The following is a 16127-nucleotide window of genomic DNA, read 5'->3' as shown; positions in this document are numbered from 1 at the left end:
TAATATAAAATGATATGAAATATTAATTTTACAAAAAAATTTGTCTGTTATAATAAAATAATATTATAAAAAATGATTGTTACTTGTTATCTTCTCTAAGTCAGCATATATATATATATTAGTATCTGGCTATCTGTTTCGAAATATGAGTACATAATAATTATATATAGTAGTAGTAGCATACAGCTCATGCAAATCTTATGAAATTAATTTCTGATTTGTGACATCCGATTTAAGATAAGAAATCTCATTATTGATAAAATATATGAGAAACGTTAGTGACGTATTTTAAAGTTGAGGAGGTCTAGTTAGATTCAGAGTAGACAATATCACTAGTAAATCGACCTGACAAATATATATAGGGGTGTTGGATTGGCTACAATCCTTTCGCCCTTGATATGAAGTTTTGTGTTCGAGATTTTGAGAATATCTTAAAAGCGTCGTCCTTAATATGAAGTTTCTTGTTCGAGTTTACGAGAGTAAAAAAACTACCTTAAAAGAGTTATCTTAAATAATGAATCTTATAATACGTGAATTCGAGTTAAGATTCTGATGACATGACAAATGCTTAGATTGTATTTTCAAAAAAAGAAAATATGAAACGTACATAGCTACATTATGAGTTCTGTAGCAAAATATGTTAAACACAAATCGAACTTTTCTACTTGATACAATAATTTGTAAATTCATAAACTATAGGTATATTTTATGATTACACCCTAATATCACATATTAATTTTCTCAAATTTTAGTACGATTTTAATATAAATATCGAATATATATATATATATATATATATATATATATATATATATATATATATATTGATTTTTAAGTGAGATTATTTTAATTGAAGGCATGGAAATGACAAGGGTTGACCAAATCCGACATGTTACTATGTAAAGCTAATTAATTAAGTGCAACATGGAACTAACTTTAGTCAATTATATATCACAATCAGAACTCACATTAATTAGCAAATTTAAATGCATGACAGACCATTAAGGGTTGTGATCTTAATTAACTGGTCCAAATCAAGAATTATTGCTTGTTTATTAATTTCTTCAGTGTTAATAGGATATGTGGAATCTCATTACTATATAAAATCGTATTTGATAGAAAGTCATAATTTTTTTTTGACTTTTATCTGAATTTAGTTTGAATTTGATGTACTTATCAAATATCGGATAGAATACAAAAAATAGAAATGTATAAAATCCTGGCCATATAATCAAATTCTAGCCTTTTTTAATTAAGTTTATATATATATAGTTTATATATTTCTTCTTTTGGAAATCATACACATAATGAATATGAATTAATCAATTTAGTAAATTTTAAATACCGAATAAATAAAATTTTAAGAAATTGTTATAGCATAATGAAGTAGAATGGGGATGTGAAGAAACGAACGTCGTGTTTAATCTTCCATATTTGGTTCATTCTTTCCTGAGAAAAAATGTTTTATTTTGGCCAAAATTGTTGTTACGATACTAAACTTTATGGAGGACCTGTTACCCTTCTGCATTATTTAATAGTGTATTTTAAAGATATATATGTGTCCACGTAGACACGTTACTATTTATAATCATGCAATATTTATGATGTCCATGTGAACACATATATCCCTTTAAATTATACTATTAAATATTACAGAGGGTAAAAGGTCCTCCGTAAAGTCTGGTATCATAACAGTAATTTCGACCAAAGTTGAAGTATTTTTCAGGTCTTTTTCCCTTTTTTCCTTAGCGGAAAAGTTTAGAACTCTATAAATTGAAGACTTTCTCTTTTCATATCAACAAAACAATAGTATCCACAATGTAATCGTTTAGAGATCGAGTTTGTCTATAGAAAGATTTTCTTTCAATATATTTATGTTTTTCAATATTAATTTTATAATATTAGGCTGCTTGGCCAAACCATATTAATAATATGTCTCTACTATACTTTTATTTGTCATTTAATTTATCAATCATATAATTTACAATTAATCCTCTATCGCTTTCGAACTCAAAAGAAAATTGTGTTAAAGGGCCCATATATCAGATGCAAAATCTAATCTAATTCTAGTTATAAGTCAAGATATAAAGATTGTCAATAAATTGGTTTTTCCAAAAGCCAATTTAGGTATTCAACTATATATCATAATGAATAAGGTACAATTTTCTTTAAACTTATCTTTTCCTATAGTGACTATCATAGGATATATAATTAGCATCTTGACATTATTAACCTTATAATTGATGTATGTTTTCAATTATGACCATTTTCATACATTGTACCAAATCACAAAACATCTTAACACTAAAATAAGTCCATAAAGATGCATACAAAAAATGAGTAAATAAAAAAAAAATTGTCCCCTTTAATTTTTTTTTACCTAATGGGGAAGAATATTGATTTTCTACATAGCACCAAATTAGTCTAGCTATCCACTTTTATTTTATGTCCCCATATACCTTCTTTTATAAAGTTGAAATACTGTTTAATAATAGTGATTTATTGATGATACAAAACATACTGGAATTATGATTCTAACTAGAGTACTTGTACTTATTTGGTGACGCGAAGTCAGAATCTGAATTATATGGATTTAAAATTTAAGAATACTAATATCAAGTGTCAGTATTTATTTGATGAATTTTTTTAATAGAACTACAAAATGTGAACTAAAGTTACTGTATATCTGGTTGAATTCGTACATCGACTTGTAGCTCTTTTCCTACTTATTCACAACATTAAAAAAAATGAGAGAATTCAAATAATATATCATCAAATAGCCAATTTGAATAATCAAATTATATGTGTTTCATTGAAATGATTCTAACTATTAACAGATAACATGCGAGAAAGGATTTCTCGTCAAGTAAGTTTGGGGAGTGTGGACATATTTGCGTGAATTCAGGTAACGGTTACAAGGGGAAGAAATCGAAAGGAAATTGTACCCGACCAGAGATGAACGTAAACTCGTAACCTAATGTATGAGATGCCTTTTTACTTCATATATACTCAATGACATGAGATTATTTGCTTCATATTACCTTTATTGAATCTATGTTAACTCAATGGACTAAATTTTCCCTTCGAAAGATAGAAATAACGTTTACAGACCAATTTTTTAAGTAACCCTTTTCATCGCATTGCAAATTTCACAAAAATAATTTCATGATAATATTCTATAATAGTGATTATCTCTCCATTACAAAAATCGAAAAAAGTGATTATTCGTGAAATTTACCCCTTTAAAAGAAATTTAGATGAATTCTTTTTCTTTTTTAAGACAAAATAATTTAAACTAATCAACAAGTCTCACAATTTAAATAGTAGCCACACAAAGGATCATTTGTACAATTTCCTTGCATTGCAAATGGAATTATAACACATCCCATGAATATTGTTGTCCAATTATTTTTTTTAATGGAAAGTCAATTCCCTTCAATTACACTTCTTGCTTTTTCTAATTAAAAAAAAAAAACAAAAAACTAGTGAATTTCAATATGTTGCTCATAATAAATTTGTGCAACATTTGCAAAATACAAACCAAAGGGTGATCTCTAATATTTTTTTTATTTTTTTTTAAAAAAACACTATTAACTAATTAGTATAATAAGATATATTCAAATCCATAGTAATAATAGTAGTAAATCAAAGAGAAAGTCTGAGCTCCAAATCTAAATCTTGACAGCCATTTGATTCAGAATTTTGACTATTTGAACCAATAGAGTCACTTCTATCTTTCTTTCTCCTCCTTTCCATTGAATCCTATAAAAAAAAATCAAAAAAAAAAATCACAATCAATTTATTATTGCATTAATATTAACTTAATTACAACGCGTCAAGGATCGTGCTGGAATAAAATCCACAAATAACCACTTTATTACTCGTGTAATTGAAATGTAGCATGTTATGGAGTTTCAAATTTTACAGGTAAATTTAAAGATATTGTCACGATGACATTATTTTCAATTACGTTGATAGAAAAGTAACCAATCCACACTATTTCATAGTTTCACTCTCACTGTGAGAAAAATCATTCATTTTGAATAAGCGGTATCACTTCAGAATTTGGCTCGTCGATAAGGATTTTTGATATAAAGAAAGTTGTCAGGAACTTTACTGACAGGTCACATTCTGACGAAATCCATCAAAAAAAGGAGATTGTCTGCTAGTATCTTAATCAGAGATAATGGATTTGAGCCCTTAAAAAGAAAACTAAATTAAAATCATGTATTTTTTCTTTAACGAGTTTTATATTGTGCGAATCCTGATTAGTCGGATCGTCCGAGTGGATACCAACCCCCTTCCCCACATAAAAAAAAAACATGCAAATTGTGCAACATGGAATTAATAAAGTAGCAAGTGAAATACCTCTATTTGCATGTTGTGGTGATGTCTAGTCATATTTGGTTGAGCATACACTTGAGGATCATATACTGTGCCAGGATGCCATGTACTGAAATTAACCACAAAAGTAATTAGAATCATTTTTTTTTCAAGTACAATTGACAATATTTTATGGAGATTAATAAGTAAATTGTGAGATCAACAGTTCAAATTGTCCATTAAATTATTAATATTCCTTGATTATGAAATAAGCAATAATTAAGTACCTTTGTCTAGAATTAGGCTGAGAATCTCCATATCTGATATTTGCTCCTTCAATACCACTCATTCCCATCTGAAATTTTTTTTGTAGATGAAGTGAAAAGGCAATAAAAACAACAGTTCGGTACACAAAATATCTTATATTAATGTAGGGTTTGGGAAATAGTCGTATCACAAGGGTATTGGTTATTTTCACGGCTCGAACATATGAGCTATAGATCACATACAGACAACTATGAGGAAATAAATACTCTCTACATTTCAATATATGTCTCTTACACTTCTAATTCTATTTTTCTTTTCAAGAAAATAAAAGAAAGAAAAAATATTACTTTCGATATACAATAACTCTCTTTAAAGACTACAAGATTCAAAAGATATTTTGATACACTCAACATAGGTCACAAGATTCATCACTCTATATCACTTTCTTAAACTTTGTGATAAAATCAAATAAAGACACATAAAATGAAACTGTACATAGGTCACAAGATTCAAAAACCAGTCTGTCTTAAGATTATGTCCAATCAAATTAAGACACATAAAATGAAACTGTACATAGGTTACAAGATTTAAAAATCATTATTTCTCAAAATTATGTCCAATCAAATTAAGACATAAAATGAAAAAAAAGTATGAAGTACCCTAATAAAGAGGGAAAATGAAAGTAGAAGTGTATAAATCTCCTCCAAATACACATACTAGAATGATCTTTCACAATTTACTCATTCAAAGAGGTATAACGGTCCGATCGACTAGACTTAACATATATGTAGCCACTAGAGTCATTCTGAAAAGGGAGAAATTAACACTACTCGGTGAAATAGGTTCTTTTAGAATCAATTTGCTTATATATTTTGCTACAAAATTAGTGGTCAATGTTTCTATATACTGTATGGAAAAGTTTATGAAAACAAAATGTAGAAACACAAGTATGTATGTATATCTAGGGTTAATATGGATTAATTATCACATAAAAAATCAGATTTTTTTTTAAAATTAATAACACTAAGATCATTATTTCTCTTTTAAGATAAAGTAAGAGTGATTTCAAGACAATCACAAAAAAAATGATCTAGAAATATGGACAACAAGTACATAATGTTTTGGGACATCTTCCCACATTATTGGAATGATAATTTTTTTTTTAAAAATAAAACTTTGAAATCCTAAAGAAAAATAGTTCATATATCCAATAATTATATTTCAAATGCATACCATAATGCCTTGGTGGTTGGGATAACCATAAGTAGAAGAAGTTGTTGAGTATGAAAAAGATGAAGATGATGAATATGTTGCTTGTAGTCTCATATCCTCCTGCAAATATACAAAATCCACACAAACACACAAATATAAGAAAGAGTTACATCAAAATCTTGAAAAACTTGGTCAAGATTCTAATTCAAAAGAAAACAAACTTAGGAGATAGTGAGTATAGCAGTGACAGAGTCAGAAATTTAGACGTTATGAATTCAGAATCGATGAGAAAGTGAATTATATACTACTAAGTTTTAGCCTAAACATGTGAACTTATTTTAGATCTACTACTAAAATTTTTGAAGAAACAAAAATGATTAAACTTTATATAACAACTTAAAATTATTAGATCCACCACTAAAGACTTTTTTTTTTTTTGTTTTTTGGAAGAGATAATTAAACAAGATAATTAGAGAAAAGTTAATTTAATTACCTGAGTGAGATTGTTGGCATAAGGATTATTATTGTGAAGATAATTAGCACCCATTTCACTATGCAATCTAATTTTCTCTAATTGAGCAACACCAAGTCCTCTTTGTGGTTGTTTGTTTGGTTTTTCTGAATTATTTTTCTTGTTTTTTCTTGATGATCCTGATGAAGATGAAGATGATCTTTCATTTACAAAGTTTGATTCACCAAAATAATTGCTCCCCATATTTTCTATAAAAAAAATAATAATCAAGAAAATAGTTTTTGAAACTTTGAGATTTTTTTTTTAAGAAAGAAGAAAGATTCAAGAATTGAGATGATTTTTAGAACAAAATATTTGTAGCATTATAAGGTTAAAACAATTAAAGAAAGAGAGAGAGAGATCTTCAAAAGGAGTAGTTTTTTTTTAATTAAAAAAAGATGACAATAATTGCATAGCTGGAAGAGATTGCATATAGATTTATGGAGATTGATTTGATTTATCCTTATATTATTGGATTTTATACCCTTTATTATTATCATTTTGTTTTCTTTTAGTATTTAATATCTGCATTGTAAGATCGAGTAAATCTGAATCATACATTGTATAACTTATTTTTAAGGACAGGTCGTGCTCCAATATAATTTTTTCTAATATCATGGGCACAAAGATGAGACCCTATATCCTTCGCATTTTAAAAAATTTTCATTTGACATTCGATATCAATATTAAAATTTGACTATATAAAACTTATTTATGAAAATAACATTTTCAACGAAAAAATGCATTGTTAGAAGTTCGAACTCGAAACCTACCTTTTACTTTTACTAGCTAGGTCATTTTTGTGAACTTCTATAAAATTATTATTTATTATTATTATTATTATTATTATTATTATTTATTTATTTATTTATTTTTATTATTATTTTTTTGTCTTAGTCAAGGCTCAAGACTTTGATAGTGATTGTCTCTCTGATCATAAACTCATAAAATAATGCAACAATTCTAAATCATATATTTCCCTTACGCGCTTCACCTCCCATTGTTTACTCACACATCATTCAACGATCGCTATTCATTTAAATCTGAATAAATTTTTAAAATTTTATTATATAGCTAAATTTCTTTATAATATTTTTATTCGTTCCATTTTTTTATTTATAGTAACCACCTATGATACACCTATAGCAACATTTTGATAAAAGAAATATGATTAAAAGAAATTAGTATTATAGTGGTAATTTTACCAAAAAAAAAAACATTATTATAGAAATAGATGTTGTTATTAGTGATTAAAAAAAATTCTATAGAAAGATAAAATATAACATAAAAGTTGGTTTGGAAAATATTATTAAATGTTTATAATGAAATTTATTAATTATATACACAATACTAAAGCTAGAAATTACAATATGAGATCTTTTCTTTTAAAAAAAATTAGAGGTTTTTGTTAAATATATCATATATGTATTAGTGTAATGATTTTTTTTAATATACTAGGAAACCTATTATGACAAATTAACTTAACCTAACCTTATAATAGACAATATATTCTCCTAATCAACTTCAAATTTTTACAAACAAAAATATTTTAAATAATCCAAGTGGCGTGCTTCATACCCCTAATAATGTTAATTATAATATTTTCATAATTGTGTATTTTGGATAAAACTTGGGAGAAAATCTATAGGAATTTGGTTGGTATATCATTAATTAGGTAAGATGCAATCAAATTTATAATTATAAATAATGATTCTTTCATTAATGAAAATTAAAATTTCCTTCCATCTATGTAGATTTTCAAGTTCTTTTTTCAATGTACTTGTTCATCAAATTCACAAAAAAAAAATCTCCACAGAGATTTTCTTCTGAAAGAGATGAAATAATTATATATATGTAACCTTATAGAAGATCTTCTTTGCTATTGTAATTAATGTAACAATATATTTCATAATAATCTGACATCTGAATACATAAAGCATCTCATGTTCATGCACGTTTTAGAAATAGGTAATATCCTCCGTATTAATATTAAAACTAAATATTATCGAAGAGTAAATCAATATTTACATGCATCTGATATTTATATCAAACTAGCTAAGTAATTTAACTTAAGAGTAAAAATAAAATAAAATGATTGATATAAATAACCTAATCATGGATAAGAGAAAAATATGTTGTGTTGGTGAGAATATATTTATTAGTCCCATTAAAACAAAAGTAAACATACAAATAAAATGAGTTATACGACATTATTAGAAATATACTGGATCAACTAATTTATATTTGTATCGAATAAGATTAATTATCTGGAACGATTTATTATTAGAAATATTTATTTTGTATTTAGGTTTTGAACTCGCAGCTTTTATAAGTAAAAGTGTTAAAAACTTATTCATCTCATTACACTATGTTAATTGTTAATAATGCTAAAATCAGTTGATATACAATCTAGATAAGTATTTTGTATTCAGATATATAATACTAATAATAATATAAAATATTGAGCGTGAATAAATTTTTTTGGGAGAATAGGGGAGTTGGCATGCAAAACTATATCAAATCGAGCTGTTACACGCTATAATTTGTGGGTCATATATTATGAGTTGTTTTGTTGTGAAAAAGAGAGAATAATCTCATTTGTTAAACACACATGTGAACTCAATAAATTACAAAAAAACAAACCAATCAATTTCTTAAAATGATGTCAATTTTTTCCCCTTAAAATTGAAGTAAATTTAAAGGAAAATTCAATCTAGTAAAAAAATTTAATTCGATTAGAATATGATTTGAGTTAAGCCAAATATCCATTTATATTGAGGTTTAAGAGTTAAGGTACAAAATATTTTAACTATTTTTTTAGGTGGTGGGAAGGGAGTTGTGTGAATTCATTAAATTTAGCGGAGATCTCTGCGATTATATTGAGAAATTTATTAAATAAATAAAATAATTATTGAAAACTCATTAATAAAAGAGAGAAGTATTGAAAATATCCCTAAACTCAACAGTAATTATTAGTTTCATCCATGTACTATTGACAGCCTTAAAAACAACACTTTAATTTACTAACTGAACTTAAATACACCCTCAATCTTGCAATATGAGTAAATTACACCCCTAAATTCTCGTCAAGTTTAAGGTGTTTTCTACACTTCTCTTGACTTTTTATTAAGAGTTTCATGCTCACGCTTACAAGAGTTTGAGACAACTAACTATGTCATGTGGCAAATCGAGGATGTATATATTTAGGTTAGTCAAGTAGAGGATCAGATACTTTTAAGATTGTTAATAGTCCGAGGACGATAATAATAATTTACATCAAGTTCAAAGATATTTTCAATACTTCTCTTTTAATAAAATAGTATTTTGATTAAACAGTATAAACAAAACTTATTTTTACTTTTCTATCCTTCTTGATGAGGATTTAATTTAATATTATTAAAAAATCAATAAACTTTAAATTCTGAATACTTTAATTTACTTCTAGAAGTGGGAACACAACATAAATTCATAAAAATATATTCCCTAGACATGAAGAAACACAATGACCCTCAAACCTTTTTTAAGAGAATTTTGATTAGTTTAACAACATTATTATTAACTAGAATTTCATTATTTTATTAGATTATGGTTGATATGGTGTCTAGTTGGATTGATATGGAAGTGTTGTGTTATTCTCTTTTCTTATGTTTTAAAAATATATATTTTTTCTCTTTCCAAGGGATTTTGTTTAGCAAATCCTGTAGAGTAATGTATACTGTAGTTTTGCATGTGCCCACAAATCTACAGTAGATATTCTTCCACTATTTGTTTTGCCTTTGTTTTTTTAATATCCTTCCTACTTAATATTTTAGGATATTATTATTTCAAATCCCTAAATTACTAATAATATAAAACTTTGCTTTTGGTCTTTATGATATATGAACAATAATAATAATATACATAGTAAAATCTAATAAGAATGATATGTATATCGTCTTATTTTTATTTGTGTGAAAATAAAAAAAATTGTTTATATATGTAGTGAAATCTAATAAGAATGATATGTATATCGTCTTATTTTTATTTGTATGAAAATAAAAAAATTATTTATAGTAGATTTTTTATTTAAGTAATTACGTATATCATAATTAACCATGTAAAATAAATACATCAGAAAAAATAATCATGTACTAAAAACACAATGGAGAAGAGAGAAGTAACAAACACTAAATAATAATATGATATAATCGAAAAAAAGAAGACAAGAAGTAGTTTTTAGAATCACTATAAAAATATTAAATTACATGGGGATTTTTTTGGGATTGGTATGAAAATCAAAAAACTTATTTTTCTATAAATTTTCATACTAATTTTCAGAAAAATTCTCATATAATTTACAGTTTTCTTGTAGTAAATCGAGGTATACGCTAGTAAAAGCGTAATAATAACAATACTATAATTTAATATATTTAATCTTTAGTTAATTAAAATGTGTGTTCCTTCACGTAGAAAATATATTATTTTGTGACTATTTATAAAACTATATTTTCGTAAATATTATGGAGTACTAATATAATTTTGACATAACACATATATAATTAAGCTATGGAACAAATAACAAGTAATAGTAAATACATGAATATTCACAAATAAAGGAACGAGTGTACAATTCAATAAAATAAAGATTAAATATATTTAATTAGATATCGTAAAATCTAAAATAAAAATTTATCAATAATCGATGGACCAAAAATGTTATATCATTTGCTAGAAAATCGAATCATTACTACTAACAACTACATCAAATCTCCACCTAATCAACATGTAATCCCTTTGTTTCCTCCTACGATTGCTTTATTTATTTTTTAATATTTATTATTGTACTTATTGATCCTTTATTGTAATTATTATGTTTTTAATGCTATAAAAAAAGATTAGGTTCTGCATAACCATTTTTTTTAAAAAAAAAATAGTGATTATGAATGAAAGTAAGTGATTCTGCAATGCTATTAAAGTAATTAATTACACTTTATGAGACAAACTTTGGGCTCTACATGTCTAGGCTAATCCACTTTTTATGTTTATACTTTTTAAGTAAATATTTTATTGTGATTTTGGAGCACAAAAATAAAAAAAAATAAAAAAGAGACACCTTTATTGATATTTCCTTTCTGTCTACAAATTCTAGGGATAATAAATATTTTAAAGCAATATTCTCCAAATAATTTGATTTGTTAAGGACTAGTTATTCATCATCTTTTTCATGTTATACTAATTCATATATATAGTAAACAATAACACAATAATAGTGTCTTAATCCAAACAAATTAGGATTGATTATATGAATTTTCATTATCTCATTTAATTAATTTAATTCATATCGTTAACGTGTTTAATTAAAACAAAAATATAAAATATATGTGAAATACTCATAGCTATATTAGCATTTAGAAGTCTTTTATGTTGTATGAGGTGGCGTAGTGTTGGTCGGTCAATAACTTTTACGTTCAAAATATAAGAGTAGTAGAAATAAGGATATCGAGATGGATGTGTTAGTATGCAAGAAGAGATAGGATAAAAAATGAAGCTCTTTGGGACCATATTGTGGGAGTGACATTTACGGTGGACAAGATAAGAAAGATGAGATTGAAATGATTTGAACATGTGAATAGAGATGAGGATGCAAAATTGCTTCTGTGAGGAGGTGTGAAAGATTGACTACAGTGGGTGTAAGACATAAATAACCGATGACATGACCCTAGATAGAAAGATATGAAAATCGAGAATTAAGATAATATGTAGTTGAGTGTTGTCTAGTTCACTTTTCAATATTTGTTTTTTGCTTCAGTTTTGCATTATTTGTTGTTGCTACTTGATCTCTTCTTAATTGTTTTCATCATGACTTTTTACCACTATATTTGCTTTACATACTTCATGATTTGTGACATAATTAATTACTCGATCCAAAGGTTATCAGAAATAACATCTCTACACTCAAAATTCAAACTTGCTTGCCCGTTTGGCTATAAGATTCTCCATATAATATTTGGAAAAAAATTGACAAATAATGTTTGTCCATATAATTTACCATTATTTGGCAAATGTCCCAAATTTTTAAATACAAGTTTTTTCTAATATTTGATCCAAATCGCGATCTTTGAAAATTAATTTTTTACCCCAAACTTTTATCTTTTACAAAAACACCCTCTATAGTAGTTGTTTACATTGTATTACATAATTTTTTACGTGGAACACCAAAATAGTGATGAAATATTTACTGAATATTAAATAATGATTTGATTGTTGATGAAAATGATGAAAAATTGGCTCAAGGTAACAAAATCACGTGTTTTGTATACTTCACGATGTATGGAATGATGTTTGTTGCACTCAGTCCAAATTACCACATTGCTCTAGTGTCACGGACAGTATTTGTTATTGTTGTAACGAACATCCAATTGACTTATAACACAAACCTATAGTTAGTTTTTAAAACCTATGGGTATAAATCATATTTTTCTAAAAAGGTGAAATATATTTTTCAAATCCTATGGCCAAACCGATGGTGAAATTTCACCAAATTTTCACTCAAATAATATTTGCTAAAAATATTTGGAAATCTATGGCTCAACGCTAGCTAAATATTTATTCTATATAATAGGACTAAAACCTCAAAACAATATCATTTAATTTGTATAAATTATTTTTGCCCATTTTATGTCCTATCATTAGTTAAAATCTGTGAATAATATAAGCATCACGTTATTATGGAGATCTTTTTAAATATGTACATTACAATTAACCCTAGGCAATCCATGTCTGCTAGTCAACGTAATGACAATAAACTATTTAAAAACTTTAGTAATATACTAATATTTTTTCTCTCGATATTATGGAATTTATGCTTCTATACAACTATCATCTTTAATTAGTTATATAATTATAGTTATACAACAATACTTTTTCTCTCTCAATTTATATGACTCCTGTTATGTTTTAAGAGTCAAACAGTTAAAGTTTGGTCCTAAATTTGCGAATGAAATCTTCAATTTTTTTTGAAATGAAATTTATATATTTGTAAGCTACGTAAAAAATGCTATGATAATTCAAAATGTCTATAAAATTTATAAAAAAAATTATGATCAAAGATGGACTTGTTTGACTTTTGAAATTCAAAAAAATGGCATATAAAATAAGACAAAGATAGTAATATCTTTCTAGAAAGCAAGAAAACCACACATATTTAGGAACAATTAACCGTAAATTACAATATATGAAGCGATGAACTATTAATGTCTCAGGATTGCAAAATACAAAATAAATTTTATATATATATATTTTTTTCTTTTATTTTTTCATTCGATATTCAAAGCTTATACTCGAAGTAAATTTAATTTTGCGTATTACAGGATATTTCTGGACCAGAGCCCCAATAAAAAAATTTCAAATTTCCAAAATCTTAAATACGAAACTGTCACTAAAAATAGTAAATTTTAATCATTCCACTATGATTGATATTAATGTTGGTGAAGAACCATACACTTATTCGTAAATGATATGTTTTTTTTAATTTACACATTGGGATTGAAGTTTGACTAGTAAAACTTAAAATGAAAATGAAATATTATGCCTAATATTTGACTTCAGTGTGTGTGCACACATGTATATAGTCACACCAATTAATTAATTATCAAAAGTTGATTATTCAAACTCAATAAAAAATCAGTATAAAATAGGAAATTTGAAGGTATTGATCAAACTAAGTCATTATATAAAGCAATTTATTAAAATAATATGTTTTTCTAAAATTTTACAAAACTAGTATAAACGTATTTCACAGTAACGTTTTAGGATATATTTTATTTTTAAAAAAATGACGGCGTTAAATTGATATACGTTACTCAAAGTAACGTTTCACTCCTAAAATGTTACTAACAATAACGTTTTAGGAGTAAAACGTTATTCAAAATAATATTTTAGGAGTAAAACGTTATTCAAAATAACATTTTAGGAGTAAAATGTTACTTACAATAACGTATATCAACCTAATGCTGTTCGTTTTTAAAAAATGAAAAATACTCTAAAACTTTACTGTGAAATACATTTATACTAGTTTTGTAAAAAATTTAAAAAATATATTATTTTATATAATGACTTAATTTAGATCAAAAATTCAAACTTCAAAGTATAGTCTAATATAAATAAATAAAGGAATTATTTTGGACTAAGTTTTATTCCCCATTATTTTTTTCTAACCTCCATTATAAGTTGTTAATTCTTTTTAAGTAATTTTTATAAGTTCCAATTATATATATAAAAACAAATACGACTTAACGATGAATAATTTCTTATCGCTAAAAAAAATCATATATTTTTTTTGTTTTGTGGAATTACAATCTTTTTTTTTTCTTGAAGGACTAAATATTAGTGATGTTGAGGTCCACTTTTTGGTTCCCTAGTCCATTGTTAATATGTTATAATTATTGTAAAAAATGTTATCTTATTGTGTGTTTATTAATTAAATAGAATAAAAACACAATGATTTATGTTGTATAAAATATAATTTAGGTCTAGTTCAATGAACTAATCAAAAGTGGTTTATAAGTGAAATAAAGTTCACCTGCACTATGAATAGACAATTATTAGTGATTAGGAATTGATGTTGTCGAGCATATATAAAAGCAAAAAAATATAGTTAGAAAATTTTGTAGTGTGTTGTATCGTAATGAAAATATTTTTTATGAAAAATGTTTTTTTTTAAAAAAATAATTTTTTTATTTTTATATTTTTGTTCACATAAAAAAATTATGATCTTAAAAGTAATTATATATGATCTAGATAAATACAGAGTTAAAATATTACTTGTGGAACTCAGTTACCTTAGTTCCTCTCGAAAAGTCATTTTTCTCATTTTTAAAGAAAATTTAATTTTCTAAATAAAGTATTCTAAATTTTTTAATAAATCAAATATGAAAAAATTGAAAAATATTTTTTAAAATGTTTTCGTGTATTGAGCGCACCTGTTACAAGAACTTTAGAAATGTCTTGAATTTTTTCCATAGGCGCAACTAGATTTTAATTATGAATACGATCGAACCTTATATTTTTATAGACAAAAAGCTTTGTAATTATTTATCTAATTCAAATTAATATTTTTTTTTTCAAAATTCATTTTTTTTTTTTACTCTCTCTAGATATTTGGTGTTCATGAACAAAAAAAATTGGTGGCTAACTGTTGAATTTAGAAGAATTTTTAATTTTCAATTATCATCAATATAGGACTTCTTTTGTTAGTTTATTCAGAATATATTTTTATATTAGTTGAAAAGGTGGCTATAAAATTATGAAATTTAATTGTTGAAATATTTAAATCTATGTGTTATTGACCACAAAAAATAAAAAGAAACATAATTCTCCAGAAATAAATTAATATACTTTGTTTATTTCCAAAACACATCACCCCACGCCCACCACATTTGACAAGAATATTACATAAGGTTATCCACAAGATTTGCATGCTAATGAAGAAATAATATTTTTTTTTGCGTATATATCAATATGGATCGGAACTGTTTCACTATTAATTAGAGCTTTTAGATTCAAATTTTTGGTATACAGAAAATTTCATTGAAAGTATTATGTTCGAATAAATATTATAATACACGATCTGAATTTAATTAGAGCTCTAATACAAATTTTAAATACCGAGCAAGAAACAACAATATTATTTTATATATATAGCCATTTAGATCATTGATAGGACTTAGAATTGGTGGAATCACGTGGGAGTATAAATAATTATTTTTTTCGCACTCGAATGTCAGATATTTATAATAAATTTGAATTTATATACGTGTAAGTAATTGATAATAAA

The 16127-nt window shown here is 25.4% G+C and overlaps 1 protein-coding gene across 1 annotated transcript; it reads right to left on the bottom strand.

Annotated features, from left to right (window-relative positions):
- Nucleotides 1-3339: 3339 nt before the first annotated feature.
- Nucleotides 3340-6767, bottom strand: LOC101253755 (protein SPEAR1-like). The gene is made up of 5 exons (XM_004251570.5): nucleotides 6296-6767; nucleotides 5824-5922; nucleotides 4611-4678; nucleotides 4369-4453; nucleotides 3340-3762 (listed from the first exon to the last, which is right to left on the bottom strand). The coding sequence occupies exons 1-5, from the start codon at nucleotides 6515-6517 to the stop codon at nucleotides 3646-3648; spliced, it is 591 nt and encodes a 196-aa protein (XP_004251618.1). The 5' UTR covers nucleotides 6518-6767; the 3' UTR covers nucleotides 3340-3645.
- Between the last annotated feature and the right edge of the window lie 9360 nt (nucleotides 6768-16127).

This window comes from Solanum lycopersicum, chromosome 12 (genome assembly GCF_036512215.1).
Source record: "Solanum lycopersicum chromosome 12, SLM_r2.1".
NCBI lineage: Eukaryota > Viridiplantae > Streptophyta > Magnoliopsida > Solanales > Solanaceae > Solanum > Solanum lycopersicum.
Note: the sequence above shows the minus strand (reverse complement) of the source record. Positions and strands in the feature narration are given on the sequence as shown.